The sequence below is a fragment of the Conger conger genome, chromosome 8, assembly GCF_963514075.1.
Source record: "Conger conger chromosome 8, fConCon1.1, whole genome shotgun sequence".
Classification (NCBI taxonomy): Eukaryota; Metazoa; Chordata; class Actinopteri; order Anguilliformes; family Congridae; genus Conger; species Conger conger.
Genome location: NC_083767.1, coordinates 50,344,392 through 50,360,366, shown reverse-complemented (window position 1 = coordinate 50,360,366; position 15,975 = coordinate 50,344,392). Strand labels below are relative to the sequence as shown.

The window sequence follows — 15,975 nt, the reverse complement described above, 5'->3', positions numbered from 1 at the left end:
ATGTCAAATAACGATTCAATGATACCTAACCAAACACGGGGGAAGCCAGCGCATTAAGACAAACACACACACATAACAGACGATGTCTGCAGCGAGCAGTATATGAAAGCAATGAGATACAGATCAGCGCTCTGTGACAGCAAGAGGTTTCTCTCTCCCTCACACACACACGCACACACATATACATACACAAAAATACACGCACACACACACATGTGCTAACCTTAATGTAATGATCTTTGGATCCAGTGATGACGAGATCTTGACCATTTCCTGTCTGATCCACCGTCAGGCACATGACTGGACTCAAGTGTCCTATCAGCTTCCCTGTAGAGCAAAACCTGAGAGAGAGAGAGAGAGACAGAGAGAACAAGGTGAAAGTAGGTGTGAGAGGGTAGGAGAGGGAGTGACAGAGAGTGAGGGAATATGACTGAGAGCTTTGAGTCATCTCAGAAACACCAAAGCAAGGTCTCTATGCTGCACCTCTTCAGGTCCCACATGCGGACACAGTTCCCAGCAGCTGCATACAGGAAGGTCCCCGGGGGATTCAGGGCGATCTGGTTGATCTGGTTCTCTCCGGCCGGTATGGTGACGGTCCGGTTGGTGCTGGCAGCACAGGCGTCACCTGTAGTCACCAGCCCAGAGGATCTGCAACACGTGAGGGCACACACACACACACGCGCACCCACACACACACACACACACACACACACGGTCAAACAGGAGTAACACAAACACACCAGAGTCATCAAAGTCATTATTAAGACCTTTCTTTATGGAAAATGAACATTCTGGAATATCTGGGACACTCAGAGGTACAGTAGGTAATGTGGAAAGCAGGGGGAGAGCACTGGGAGTGGCTGGGACACTCACGTTAGGGTGTGGATGCACTTGGCCGAGTCTCGGATGTCCCACACCTTGATGTAGGAGGTGGAGACGGTGAAGACCAGGCTGGAGCAGTATCTCACTGACACCACGTTATTGGGGTGCCCCCCCAGGGACATGATCTCTTGCCCTGTCACCAAGTTCCACACCTTACAGGTACGGTCTGAGGAACAGAGGTCAGACATAGATTCATACATTCCATAACATTCAACTTCAATACCAGAATCATGAGTAATGTATTAAGAGCCACCTACAGTGGCCTCCAAAGGTATGGTAACAGTAGAGTGGGATTTCTTATTCTTGCTACATACTTAATGAATTTGTATTTGAAGTAAAAAGTATTCTTGGTGGTGAATGGTGGTAAATGGTAGCGAATGATGGTGAATGGTGATGAATGGTGGTAAATGGTAGTTAATGTGAGTGACCAGTACCCTTGGAGCCAGTGAACAGCAGGTCGTCAGTGGAGTCCACACACAGCACGGCCTTGGAGTGGCCCTCGGCCACATGGACACACTGCAGAGTAGCCCCCCTGGTGCTCTTCGAGGACGGGACGGGGTTTATCACGCCTCTGAGGGAGGCGACACACCAAACGTCACAAAGGCAGAATGTCATCAAATGTTTCATCACGGTGTCACTTGACTAAAAACTTGACTAAACACGAAACAGGCTGACTAACATGCAAGTCACACACAGCTGAGCACCAAACAAACAGCGGACGGAACGCGTTCAGGCATAAACGCCAACATGCACGGACACACAAACCCACACGCTCACCGCCGCATGCAGCAAATTAAACAAACGCCCAGCCCTCCCCACTGAGAATCACAGACCAATCAGTGAGCTCACAGCAGAAGAGAGGAGAAAAGGAAGTGAAGAAGCCCCAACAGGAGAGGCTACCTGTGTGCCTGCAGTACAGAAGACTCACTCTCATCCCACCTACAGTGACAACAGCAGTACAGCCACTGAGAGACAGGGAGAGTGACAGACTCACAGAGCCAGCAGCGTGCCAGCCATGGTGACCGTGGTTCGACCGTGGTTCAACCCTGCTAGCACACTGAACTCATGATCAGAAGACTGATTAAATTCAAAGATTAAAACCCTTAGTGAGGCACTGCTGAAGTACCCTTGGCCAAGATACTTATCCTGAATAGCTTAAGTAACAACAAGTAACAATAGTCTTTCCAGCTACAGGTGCCATTGAGACCCACAGAGGACAATTTGATCTTTTCAAGCATCACATGACACCCTGTACTGAAAAGCTCTATTGTGGACAGAACCAAACAAGCGGAAGGAGAGATTAAAAGTCTTGTTCAGAGCACTAGAATACGCCACATGACTGGCACAGGGGAGCGATGAGTGCTCTGTCCCAAACCCTGGCACAGGCACGGGACAGAGACAGGGACATGATGTCATGTCTGATGACACAACGCGAGACAGACAGCTGCTATCACAAGAGGAGTCATCCACAGGGAGAGAGAGAGAGTGCGGGAGGGTAGTGGCTTAGTAAATGTAGGGATGTTAAAAATCGTAATGGTGATTTTCTAAACCATTTAGACATGTACACAGTCATTTTAGTATAATATAAGCCCAATTGAACGAGCAAAACTTAATTCAGAATTTTTCATTTAGCTTTCCTTGCCAATTTATGAATTTTATGCCACACCTGAGTAAAACACACTCCATTCATCTCGATATTTCACAGCGCGAAAAAAGCTCAATATTTTGTTTAGCTAAAAAAGTTACTAATTATAAAAATTACAAAATAATTTTCATTCATGTAAAATAAGATACTTGGCTGGCTTTGTTTTGGAGCTGAACAGCTCCCTAGAAATGACTGCAAAAATATGGGCGTACACTGTGTGATTCTGTGCGATTTGCAGGTTATAATTTAAATCGTCATTCTAATTTCGAGTGGTTTGGGAGAAAACATTGATGAAGTCCTTACTGTGTACACGTCTAAACTGATGAAAGGGGTTAACCTCCCTAACACTGAACAATTAGAAGAGGAGACTCACACAGGAAATAGGAAAGGGAACACAGATCAGAACGTTTTATATTCTCCCGTCAACAGCTTATGAGGTCATTAACATCACTGGTTATGCTATACTACTAAACAATGATAATGTGGTGTACAGCACTGTCCATTTTCACTTAAAGCACAGTGTAGCACTTCATGAGATGTGGTTACATTACAGTAGTCCCTGTTTCACTACATTTTGCATTAAAGGCAATAACACCTGCATTACAGATGTCTGTACATGTGTCATGTGTCAAAAAAAAAAAAAAGAAGTAAGTTACTGCTTTACTGTCCATTTATTGCTGCATATCTGTGTGATGTGTGAAAGCAAGTCTCTTCTCTTACTTATCCTGTTGACCAGCCACGCTCTCGAGAGAAATTGAGAGACGGTTAAAAACGTTCTGATGACTACGGGACCGGATGATGGGGGAGGAAGGGGGTGATGAACTGGCCTTGGGGGTCCCTGAATCGGAGCTGAAACAGCAGACATGTAGAGTTTCTGGATGGATTCTCTCTCACTCACACTCACACACACTTAACCGTAGCCATTTGCACACACAGACACACTTCAAACTGTTCACCAGTCATCTCCTCACACAGTAGAGGATACCCACAGCGTTCAGAGAGCAGTATAGCTATGCATGGAATCGGGATATTCATCCTATCCTACTCTGCAAACTGACTTAACTCTGTGGTACGACTGAATGTGACGGAAATCTATGGTACTGGAAGTACAGTATGTGCCTAACCTGTATGGCACTGGATCCTTCTTTCCCCTGTATCACGCAGGGCCATAGCGAGTCATTAGAAAGAGAGCTTATTGCAAGCATACAGCTGCATTTTCTCACCCATGTTTCCCTTACCCCCGCCATTCTCTTTACAGGAATGTGTTGGATGGGCTTTACAAGAGAATCAGTGGGTTAATACGTCAGCAAAATAGGAATATATTACTTGCAATGTTATTGCAATGTAATCAGATCAAAAGGCTAAAAAGATGAAGCAAGCCAAACACTGAATGCTCTGCTATACCAGCAATAATTATTTTCCAGATTTTTCAACTCAAGAGTATATCTGGCAAGAGTTACACTCTTGCACATATATACCCTGTGTACACAAATCTAGGTATACACAGTACACAGCAGAAATGTTTTTGTCTGGTAATAAACACGTTCAGTGTGTGACTGGGGAGACGTAATCCAACCAGGCAAAGAAGATAGTTGCTTGCGAGGTTGGTAAGAGACATGCTTTCCCTATAGCACGTGGGTAATTCTTTCAGAAAGCTAACTCATTAGTGCTCATTAGAAGCGATCAGTAGAAGCGATCATTTCAGCCTCCAGCCTGCAGGGCGGCGCTAGCTCTTACTGTTTGATCTCCTTTCCCTTGACCTTGTCGACTGTCAATTGTGTTTTCTCATATATCTTCCTCCGGGTGACGGGCGAGCCCTCTGACGGTTTCTTCTCAACCGCTAGGGAAGGCCTGGACCCGGAGCTGACAGTTGGGAGTTTTTTTGTTTGATTAAAAATCGTGATAACAGTCGGGCTGGGGGGGAGGTGGGGAGGTAGAACTCAAAGTAACAAAAACAATAAACACACATCAATTTTCAGAGGTGGTAAACATGCAGAATGGGGGTTGTGAGCACAAACCATCAACGTTACCTGATACCTTGATCCAACTCAGGGTCCTTCTTCACCAGACTGGAGATTCTGGTGGCTCGTTACAGACTCAAGGATACACTGTGTGTCACACTGAAACCTGTCCCCAGTGCTGTCTTTGACCCAAGCAGCAAGAGGACACTAAGCTCAGCCAGTGCACTGGAATTTAACAAATCACTTTGGGAGCTGCTAATGGACTGTACAAGCCCTGTAGCATTAGTGAACACTAAACAGCCAAGTAGGAGTTTGCCCAGGTAAAGCACAAGAGTCAAGCTGGAGTGCAAAATGGCACCTGGTCAAACGATAAGGCAAGCCATACATGAGGCATATTCAACATTGGCAGGACTCAGCCAAGAGCAACAAACCCTTTGAACACAGCTACAATTCTCTGCATAGGCAACCAGCTTAATATATCCAAAGGGGCAGAGCTTAAGAGATCCATGTCAAGTGTCAAGAGTTACTATAAAATAAAGACCATTATTAATTCTCAAGAACCTTGTGAAGGAATCAAGATTCAAATAAAAACTTGACAGAAAAAAAAAAATCACATGCCACATTCTTAGGCATAAGAGGTACAAGAATTTTGTTTTGGGGAGAATACATGGGCGGTAAGTGGGGATGAGGGGGGTTGGGGCAACTTTCCAAACACAAAAACTAAATCAATTAAAAATAAGAAGCAGCAGCCATATCATGCAGGGGCGCAGGCGACATTAGCACGATAGCACGATAGCATTCTCTGGCACAAACTTACATGCTGCCCAGCTTAGAGGGCAAGCCTGAGGGAGAGGTCAAGACATCTCTGTCCCTGAATGAGGACCCAAAATGCTCCAGCTCCCCGTTCCCTTCTTGAGCTTCCACCAATGAGAGGAGAGGGGCGGAGAATTCCCCGGTGGATGTGCTAGGGCTGGGGTCGTTGCTGTGGGCGTACAGAAGCTCCATTTGTGTGGTGGTCCTTCGACGGGCCTGCGTGAGGAAGAGAGACAGTCAGGTCCTACAACCTTGATGTAAACTTCCCAAGAATACTAAAAAGGAGTTTCAAGAATGTTTACAAAATCTATATTTTACTATGGGTATCAAGTGCCTACATGGGCATTCTCCATTTCAAAAAATAACACTGAAAAAATGTGGTGATTTTCATTGACTGCCTGAAATTGGACCCTCATTCAGGTCATGATCCAGGCAGTATTACTTGTGAAAAAAAACGAAATCCTATTTAAAGGTACAATAGGTAAGATTTTTGTGTTGAAACATTGTTATCTTTTTTTTATTATTTTTTTACTTTTCTGATTATTATTTTCAATTTCTTTACAACTAATCTTTTCATGCATCTGAAGAGTTTAAAGGTGACCTCCCAGTCTGCCTTCAACAGAACTCGGCACTCAGTCACAACACCGTGGCACTATCGGTCATCATACCTTACTCCTCTGCCTGGTCTCTCCACAGAGTTTCATGAGGTCAGAGGCCAAAGAGCTGGAAGAGAAAAACATACACGCTGTGATGAGATTCATAGCGATATATTTACACAAAACAGCCCAGCTTCAGCGCTGTGATTGGCAGGAAGAAGAATTGACCCTGCAGGACTGGGCCTGTGATGGACATTGCCCGGAGCGACAGAGGCGGGAAGCGGTGATGTTTACCTCCCATCCACGGCAGGGCTCTGTGCTGATTCGTCGCTGCTGCTGGAGTCTCCGTTGTCTGCGCAATCACAAGAAAACACACCCCTTCACATCTCACAGCCACACACCAAGAGGCCTTTCTCTGTGTCGCATGTTTAATGGTTCAATAATGATGAAACATATATACTGATCTTTCCAATGCCAGGTTGTCATGGTCACAGTATATTACAGTGTATTTGTCCATTAATCCTATCCTAGTCTCGCAGATGGATCAGACTTGAAGCCACCTTTCATTAGAGTTGTAACACGCTGGTAATAAAATGCCTATGTCTATTTACAGTCTGGCATTAAAAAAGAAAGCAAATGAAGACAAGGTCATGCCATTTGAAGTTGCAGCAAAACACTAGTTCACATGTTTTTCTGAATTAAACAGAACTAGAAAGGAAGGAGTTCAGATGTCATGTGTCAGGTTCAGTATGTTTGGCCGGGAAGCCGATTTATGTGATAGGGAGGTAGAACATTAGTACGGAAACACCCGCGGGGTATCCACCAATGAGTACCAGCTGTCCAGTTCTACTGTGGTAGCATGTGTGTTGGTAAGTATGTGTGTGTGTGTGGGGGGGGGCGGGGTCAGGGGGGCTTCTGCTAATGACAGTTAGCGGGTCCTAATGTGTGGCTGCAGTCGGAGGGGGGTCTGCATGGAAGGGGGACAGATGGGTGGGAAGCTTAGCGGCGCAATATCACATGCACGCCCTCACGCTGTTACGCTCACTGGTTAGTCTGGAGGACTCATGCACTCATTCCAGTAAAGGAGACTCTTGTGTCCATTACTTACCCAGAGGCATGTTACCTAGCTCTGTTTCAATTCAGGCAACAGGGAAACAAAAATGGCGACACACAAATCAAAAATACATTCCCCTACTCAAAGGAACTCAAAAACAAAAATCTAATCAAATCAAAAAGAACACAACAGAACAGTACGCCAACTGTTTAATTTAGGCACCCTGGTCATTTCAAACGTGTGCTGAATAGATGCAGCTGGAGGCACATGGTGACGAGGTCAGGCCCACATCCAAAACGGGAGGCGGGAACCTGCCTACAGGCTGTCATTGGCAGTGTGTCAGCAGGAGGGGAAAATATCAGGGAGCTACTGAATTTCATGAATAGCTGATGTTCATTCATTTTGAGATGGAGGAGTGATCTCTCCTTGGTTGAGGAGGCCTGCGACATTAATGTACCTTTTCAGCTCTGCAGGGATTCACAAAAGCTGCTTCATTTGCAGACTTTTTTCCACCAGAATTTAATCCCAAGAAAAAGACGGCACAGTGAGCCAGCGAGAAAAGGAGTGACACTGACCCAGTATAAAAATAACTGACACAGAGGCAATGTGACAACCAGACTTGGAGGCTTGCTTTGTCCCTTTTAGAAGTCATGTGACCTTCCATCCAGCATCTGTTCAGTACAGGGTACCGTGTGTGAGCACACACACACACACACACACACACACACACATGCTCTAGGCCCAGTGGACCGGACCGGACCAGACCGGGTCAGTACCTTGCAGCGCATTGCCCAGCAGAGCGTCCAGCTCGGGGTTAAACTCAGCCTTCTCCTTCAGCATGTGGAAGAGCAGCTGGTTCTGGGTGGCGCTGTTGATCTCTGTCTGCTTCAGGCGGCCCTCCATCACCTTTATCTGGGACTCCTTCTGGGCGGCCTGCAGGCCCTGGGGTGGGAGCGGGGGGGGTGAGTACAGCCGCTGAACAGGCTGAGGAGCACACAGGCGGGCGCAGGAGAGGGACGGGTACCTTGTTGACGGCCATGGACATGAAGTGATCCAGCAGGAAGCGGGCCTCGGTTAAGGTGCAGGAGCTGATGACAGCCAGAGCATCCACCGTGTCGCCTTCCTCCTGAGGGGCACAAACACACAGGCACTGAGGGGCCACCAGACACTGGCGACACATTATATAAGAGCCCTATCACACAGTCCATCTCACTGTTCCCTGTGGTAAAGGGCTGTGGATCACTGACTCATTAAACAGAGAGGGGAATCTGTGTCATGTATAGTGGAGCCTAAGGGTGCAGGTTATCTGATGGAAGAGACCAAGATGAGGTCAGCAGTGGGAAGTGGGTGGAGCTGAATCAGACTGAGCATGCTCACCTTGGTCTCCTCCATCTGCATGATGTTGGCCTGGCACTCGGCGATGCTGTCGTTGATGTAGTCGATGTTGGCCGTCAGAGACTCCATCTCCTCGCTGATGGTCAGGATCGTCTTTTCAGCGTCAGGCCCCTTGGCGGCCATTTTCTCCCTCTTCCTGGAGAACTTCTCCCTGCGCTTGGTCAACTCTTCACGTTGCTGTGAGCCAGCGGAGATAATCCAAAAAAAGTAATTAAGGAAGAAGCAGACATATTTTCACACACCTATATATCTCCATTTGAGATTAAGAAAAGAAATGTCTCAGCAAAGCTCTGTATAGAAACTGAGCTCATATAAATATAGGTAAATGGTTAGTTTGGCCCATTCCAAATTCCTATTTGGTAACTATTGGTAACTACGTCTAATCCAACACTAATTTACTACATTTCGAGTGTAAACCTGTACATGGTTTTTCAGGGGACTTAATGCTAGTCTTGCTGCCCTCACCCAGGGCGTACAGTACGGTACCTTAAGCAGGCGGTTCATGTCAGACTCCATGTTGGAGAGGGTCATCTTCTGCATGATGATGTCACTTATCCTCCGCTCCAGAGACTGCCACTTGGACCGGGCCCCTCTGGTGGAGTACATGCCCGTCAACCTCCTCTGGTACCTGAGACACACGCACACAACCACACACACAGGCAAACACACAGAAACACAGGTTCATGTCAGCTGTATTACCATACACACACATGGCAGGAAGAGTGCAGAGGAACTGATGAATGGCACCTTTTTCCGTTGGACAGCCCGCTGAGTCCGGTGTATGTCCGGCCAGAGGAGGACCGGTATGAGTCCTGGATCGGCTCAGGCAGGCTCACCTTACGGTTCACCTTCCCTGAAACAGGCCTCACCTGCCGTCGCAGGGCCGTCACCTGACCAAGAGAGACGCCACTTAGGGGATACAGCAATTCCAGCATTCTCCTCTCTGCATTTTCAATTAGTCAAATGAGGTTTGAACTCTGAACAAGTATTAAAACAGGGCTGTATTGAAGAAGAATGGTTTGGGTCAGTACAGTTCTAAAAGGGCCCTCTTACAGTTCAGCAGAGGCCAGGTACAGTGCGTAAGCTCTTTTACAGTGAGCTGGGTCAGTTTGAAAGGCTTTAACCCAAATTTGGAGTTCTCAACTGTTCGTACGCCATTACACCAATGTCTTGTCAGCTGAGTAGAGTGCAGCACTAAAGCTCCTTCACTCAAACGTCTTCCCTTCACTGCAGTCATTGATTAAACGTCAAGCAGAGTAGATGCAGACAGCCGGAGAAGCAGGCGCATTGAGATGGAGATAATCCAACTAAATGAAGACAGCTGTCCCTCAACCACAATGCAGGAACTCTGCACTATGCATCATATGGGGCTACCAACCAACATAGTCAGGGTTTTATGTCAGACCACGAGAAGCACCACCACTGCTTTAACTGGGCCCTGAGCTGGGTCAGAACCGCTCAAAGAGGCTAGCCAGCTGAGGCCTGCTTGAGGCCGGCTCATCTCACCTCCTCGGTCTTGCGGCGAAGGATCAGCTCCTGCTGTCTCTTCTGGGCCTCCAGCAGTTTCAGCTGGTGCTATAACAGGACCCACAGAGGGCACAGATTTAACCAAAACCAAATACGCAATCAACAGTCACACCACAATGAGCAGAGAATCAGTGTTTTTCTGTGGGTTGTGTAACGGAACATCCGTGCTCAGCTCAACAGCGCCCCCTGCACACCTCCTGCTTGCGCTGGTCCTTCTTCAGCGTGGCGATCTCACGGTTCCTCCGCGACTCCGCCATGCGGTTCTTCTCCTGCTGCTCTTTCATCTGCTTCATCAGACGAACCTGAAAGAAGAATCACCATGACAACACAGGAATCGCTAATTATACCACTGATATTTTTAGACTGTCAAGGCTAACCATGCCTAAAATACCAACTGCTGTTTAGTTCTGAACACCAGCTCCAAACCATCCACATGTTGTATTATTATAAAGAGCATTGTTTTTCCTGAAAGCTAATAAGTATCTGGCCTTACTGTAATTATCTGCTGTTCCCAGGGGAAAATGATTCACAAAGCAGATGGCTGACGAATGCCTAGTGCTCTACCAAGCTCGTGTACCAGACGTCTATTCTGCAGCTCACCGGCAGGTGGAGCTTAGTCCTGTCTAGTATATTGCACTAAGTAGGCTGTACCAGACAGGCCAGGGAAATGTAGTGGAAACGGTTGGGCACTGTGAGCGTCAGGGCGATGTACAGGACGGGGTGGGGCCCTGTGAGCGTCAGGGCGATGTACAGGACGGGGTGGGGCCCTGTAAGAGACACGTCAGTGTACAGGCCTGGACCGTACCTTGGTTTTCTTCATCTCGGACACATCGAGCTGCAGTTTCTTCAGCTGCTTCTCGTACTGGGACTGGTTCTTCAGCAGCCGAGCGTGCTCCTTCTGTGCCGCCTGCAGCTTGTGCATCTCCTTGTTCATCACGCTCAGCTTCTTCTCGTACTCCGCCTTGATCTTCTTGGCTTTGTCCTCGCTGTACGTCTCCACCGAGCCTGTGGATAAACGGGGGGGGGGGGTGAGTGTTTGCTTATAAGACCCCTGAAGTGCTAGCTGGAGGTGCTGTCCTAGACAAGACTGTTTAACAACGATGGTACAGATTAATATAATATCTTCAATGTTGCAGAAAGAGAGCTACATGTTTATGGTGGAAGCTTATATTGGACTGGCACTTGCCAGCAACCCAGGTGTATCGATAACAATGCCTAGTTCAGATAGTAGATATGACAACAACGAAAGAAAAGCTACTTCAATTTGTGAACCCTGTCATGCAGCTTTCATGGAGAACACATGGATTATGCTTCTTAATGGGCTCTACAGAATGACTGTTTTGGACTGTACAGGTCAAAGAGGGCCCTATAGAGGTCAGAGCGATTCATGCGGAGCAGTCGTACCCATGCACTGGTAATGGTCATTATGGTTCTTAATGGGCTCTACAGAATGACGGTTCTGGACTATACAGGTCAGAGAGGGCCCTGTAGGGGTCAGAGCGGTTCGTGCGGAGCAGTCGTACCCACGCACTGGTAATGGTCATTATGGTTCTTAATGGGCTCTTTCAGCATGACGGTTCTGGACTGTACAGGTCAGAGAGGGCCCTGTACAGGTCAGAGAGGGCCCTGTACAGGTCAGAGAGGGCCCTGTAGGGGTCAGAGAGGGCCCTGTAGGGGTCATGCGGAGCAGTCATACCCATGCTGTGCAGCACGCGGTCCCTCTCCAGCTGCGTGTCTCGGATCTTGCTCTGCAGCATCATGAGCTTCTGCTCGTACTGCAGCTTGAGCGTGTGCAGACGCCGCTGGCTGTTCTCCAGCTCGTCGATCAGCTTCTGCTTGATTGCGATCTCACACGTGATGTTGGCCAGGTCCGCCTGGAAGTTCTCTGCAGCACAGACACACAGCACAGCTCCATGAGGGCCCGTGTTCCCCTGGGAGAATTAGCCACCCTGCTGTCTCTGTCTGGACTGACCGTACCGGGAGGGTGTACGGTACCTTTCTCATCCAGCTCAGAGTCCGAATCGTCTGAGCTGTCTTCTGCCTCTGCCTCAATCTCTTCATCGTCCTCTTCGTCATCTTCATCATCTCCCTCGTCGTGGTCACTTCCTTCCTGCATATCCTGAAGGAACCACAGGCTCACAAGATTAGTCTAATGGGAAATTAAGAAAACCTATTGAGTCAATGCAGAGTCTTGCAGAGGTTTGTGACACTACCCATGAAAATTGTGCATACAAACGCAATATAAGCAAAATCATCAGCCAATGATTTCATGAATCTCTCTATTGAATAAATGACTGTTCATGAGCCATTTTAAGTTAACATTAATAATTGGCAACCCAGCCCAGTAACTCAACCAGTGATTAAGAGACTGATTAGCACACTATACCATCTCAGCTTCTTCATTGATTTGTTCAGACAGCTCTTTCTCCGATGCTTTCTCCAGCTCATTGCCAGCGTCTTCCTTGACCACACTGAGAGAGACAGAAAGCAAGATGAGATAACCATTCCCAACTGGCAGACTTAAAATTTGCCTTTCACTCATGTTAATATGAAGGGACGCATCTAGAGTTACTATTTGTTCATTATTTATTGGTTATAAGAGGTGCTAGATATAAACTACATCCTCAATGATACATGAAGCACATTTATTCAGACATTGAACTGAATGCCAAAAGCACACTGTGATTTATCATGCTGTTTGCTGGCGATAGCTGTGCTTATAAACAGAACAACGTCACACACAACCTTGATTAAAAAAGCAAAAAAACAAGGGAAGCAAAGCATATTCTGTACATTCCAGCCGATAAATCATCAAAAATAACACAATCTGATGAGATGACTGTTAAAATCCATCTGAGATGTTAGGGAACGATTGAGGTGACATTGCAAAGTGAATGAAGGGGAAACAGTTCAAATCATCCGGTGATCAAACTGAAAAAAGCAGGACAGCAAAAAGCAAGGAAGGGGTAGTTACCAGACCACATTCCTTAAACCCACACGCTCTAGTCAAAATCTCCACACACAGAGATGCAGGCCACAGAGCAAGATAAACTAATTATTTTGTATATATTATTATGTTTTATGCATCCAAATTCCTGCGGGCGATAAAATTCAGTATTCTGTATTTTATTAGTGGTTGCTTTTTCCGTGTAAAAATGTATGTAAAAATAACCTTACTTTAATAACCAAACAAAGTTTTTCTGTGGTCTAAAGGCTGTTTAGTAGTCTTGTTTGTCACTTTGTCAAAGTTTATGCCTGGTTTACCCACACCCCATTAGGAGGGGCTTAAAGGCACGGAGGTGTGGGCATCCCTCAACAGACAGGCAGGAGGGTTGGGGTGGGGACAGGGGGGTAGGGCTGGGGGCAGGAGGGTTGGGTTGGGGGTAGGGGGGAAGGACTGGGGGCAGGAGGGTAGGGCTGGGAGTAGGGGGGTAGAGCTGGGGGTAGGGTCAGAGGGGAACTGGAGGGGGTTTAGAGCAGCTGACAGTGGGCTTTCCTCTGGGTGTGGCAACTACCTGTCGAAACCAAAGCGGGATTAGAAAAGCGAGCGAGAGCGACTGAGCAAACCTGTCGTCCTCAACCTCCTCCTGCCGACTCTCCGCCAGCATCTGGAGCCTTGGAGAGGGGGCAAACCAGAGAGCAGAGAGAGCAGCGAGGGAGAGAGGTCAGAGACCCAACCGCAGTGCCGCAAGGCTGGAAGCTTTATCAACAAGGTACCCTGCAGTGGCTCCATACCCATTATGCTGACACAGAGTAGCTGTGTACTTGAAAATACTTTGCTGCCAAAAACCCTGCGAAGGCGTCAATGCAATTCGCCTAGCTGCATATTACAGCCCTATATCTTCCAACGACAGCACAACAAGATAAGCATACAGTAAGTCTGCGTGATTACCACCTCCCTGACACAATACTGGCACAGTGTCCCTGAGAACAATAAAATGGTCCTCCCATTAATCACAGACAAGAAACGTAGCCTTGACTTTGAACTGAAAATTCCTTAAATGTCTGAAATCCTATTTCAGAGGCAATTTCACTTGCGGTTCATCCACATTCCAGGTCCTCTCCACAAAACCCCCCAAATGGGAAAAGTGTGTGCCTCTGAACTGCCTAAATGACACACAGACAGCTACAGGTCAGTGTAACTGATAGCACAGAAAACATTGCTTTCCAGAATAATCAAAAACACTAGATTATTTTGTTATTATTAACTCAACTGACCAGAAAGAATATGGAAAGGGTTTTGTATGTGATGAGGCACAAATTGTGAAATCAGCCTATAAGATTGTAGAACCTTTTTGAATGACCAGTTTTGAGGAGCAGCACAATTCTGGATTTAATAGTGACAAAAAAAATGGAGCTGTTCAAAGGCTGTACTTCAGTTGAGAGAACTATAGAGCTCCAACAGCACATGTGTGTTCATAGTGCGTTTTTCAATACTGTACAGATGGTATCTGTTTATAACAGATGATGTAAAACAGGCCTGTGTTTTCCCATTCTTCTGTGGCAATCTCTTCAGATCTGCTCTTCCTGTAGCCACGGCCTCAAATCGAGAACATGAACTGTCACCGCATTCATGTTCAGTAGATGCACATGCACACACACACAGACCATAGGCATACATCTGCACACACGATTACTCATAGGTCACACACACAGCGCTACTGCAGCATCACACAAACAAGAACCCACAGCTTATCTTATACTCAGGATATCAGAAATACCGACACTAACACACAGGCTTACTGCGGACGGCAATACTTTAAACCATTGCACACACCCGTGCTAAACAAACACACACTCTTGCTCATGGTCTCACACACACTGGGGCATGGCTACCTCTTCTTCTTCTTGCGCTCTTTCTTCTTGAGTTTCTCTATGTCTCTCTTGGCGATCTCGATGATGTCGGAGGTCTCGGACTCGGGGGCGATGAAGGAGGAGGAGGAGTAGGGGGTGGGGCCTCCGTAGTAGGAGGAGTGGCAGGAGGCACGGGATAGGCTCTTCCGCAGGTTCTCATTCACCGCCTCGCTCTCCAGCAGCTTCGCCCTGGAGACAGCCAACGGCCAATCAGACCGGCTCACAAGCTCCATGGTTACGGAACACCGCAACACGCATGCAGCAAGTGGATATGGGCTCCGTACCATAACACACACACAGTGAGTGTGCATCAACTCCATAGCATGACACACACACACAGCGAGTGGGCATGGGCTCTGTACCATAACACACACACACACACACACATACACACATACACACAGAGTGGGCATGAGCTCTATACCATAACACACACGTGCAAACACACACACACACACACACACACACAGCAAGTGGGCACAGGTTCCATACCTGAGGTCTTCAATCTCTTTGATGTAGTTCTCGATCATTTTCCCAATCTCCTCATTTCCATCGCCTGGAGGACAGAGGGTGATTAATACAATAGAGACACACACTTTATCTCTCACACACACTTCATCACACACACACGCACACACACACACGCACGCACACGCACGCACATGCACGCACATGCACGCACACACACACACACACACACACACGCACTTCACCTGCTCTGGCGAGCACTTGGTTGGCCTGGTCGCTGAGCAGTTGTGTGAGCCGTGCTCTCTGTGCATCGATGGTCTCCTGCATGGCTTTCACACGCACACGCAGGTTATTATTCTCCGTCTGCAGCATGGAGTTCTCATGAAACATGTCACTGATACCCTCCATGCCATCCTCTCCAACCATCCGTTTGCCCTTTACAGAGAGAGGCCAGAGAACAGCAGAGAGGGGGAATGAAAGAGAGAGGAAATGAGACAAGAAGAATGGGGGATGTGTAACATCTGTTACATCCGATTTCTCTTTCCACCTGTTTTCTGTCCGTCTGTCTGTCTGTCTGTCTGCCTGTCTGTCTGCCCGTCCGTCCGTCTGTCTGTCTGCCTGCCTGCCTGCCTGTCTGTCAGCCTGTCTGTCTGTCAGCCTGTCTGTCTGCCTGTCTGTCAGCCTGTCTGTCAGCCTGTCTGTCTGTCTGCCTGCCTGTCTGCCTGCCCGTCCATCTGTCTGTCTGTCTGCCCGCCCGTCGGTCTGTCTGCCTGCCTGTCA

The 15,975-nt window shown here is 47.5% G+C and overlaps 1 protein-coding gene across 6 annotated transcripts in view; it reads right to left on the bottom strand.

The window, feature by feature from the left end:
- kif21a (kinesin family member 21A) overlaps positions 1-15,975 on the bottom strand; it is a 40,179-nt gene that overhangs the window by 2,275 nt on the left and 21,929 nt on the right. Inside the window, exons 9-33 of one of the 6 annotated variants that reach the window (XM_061251072.1) lie at positions 15,441-15,630; positions 15,220-15,283; positions 14,710-14,916; positions 13,441-13,488; positions 12,260-12,344; positions 11,869-11,992; positions 11,570-11,758; positions 10,679-10,878; positions 10,068-10,175; positions 9,853-9,921; positions 9,094-9,236; positions 8,833-8,974; positions 8,329-8,523; positions 7,976-8,077; positions 7,728-7,893; positions 7,006-7,026; positions 6,192-6,249; positions 5,970-6,024; positions 5,306-5,517; positions 4,265-4,390; positions 3,248-3,376; positions 1,317-1,453; positions 874-1,048; positions 484-648; positions 224-341 (exon numbers count right to left, since the gene is read on the bottom strand). In XM_061251072.1, the coding sequence (XP_061107056.1) occupies positions 224-341; positions 484-648; positions 874-1,048; positions 1,317-1,453; positions 3,248-3,376; positions 4,265-4,390; positions 5,306-5,517; positions 5,970-6,024; positions 6,192-6,249; positions 7,006-7,026; positions 7,728-7,893; positions 7,976-8,077; positions 8,329-8,523; positions 8,833-8,974; positions 9,094-9,236; positions 9,853-9,921; positions 10,068-10,175; positions 10,679-10,878; positions 11,570-11,758; positions 11,869-11,992; positions 12,260-12,344; positions 13,441-13,488; positions 14,710-14,916; positions 15,220-15,283; positions 15,441-15,630 (3,228 nt within the window). The remainder of the gene's footprint in view (positions 1-223; positions 342-483; positions 649-873; positions 1,049-1,316; positions 1,454-3,247; positions 3,377-4,264; positions 4,391-5,305; positions 5,518-5,969; positions 6,025-6,191; positions 6,250-7,005; positions 7,027-7,727; positions 7,894-7,975; positions 8,078-8,328; positions 8,524-8,832; positions 8,975-9,093; positions 9,237-9,852; positions 9,922-10,067; positions 10,176-10,678; positions 10,879-11,569; positions 11,759-11,868; positions 11,993-12,259; positions 12,345-13,440; positions 13,489-14,709; positions 14,917-15,219; positions 15,284-15,440; positions 15,631-15,975) is intronic. The other 5 variants (XM_061251074.1, XM_061251073.1, XM_061251075.1 and 2 more) reach the window with 5 other exon arrangements.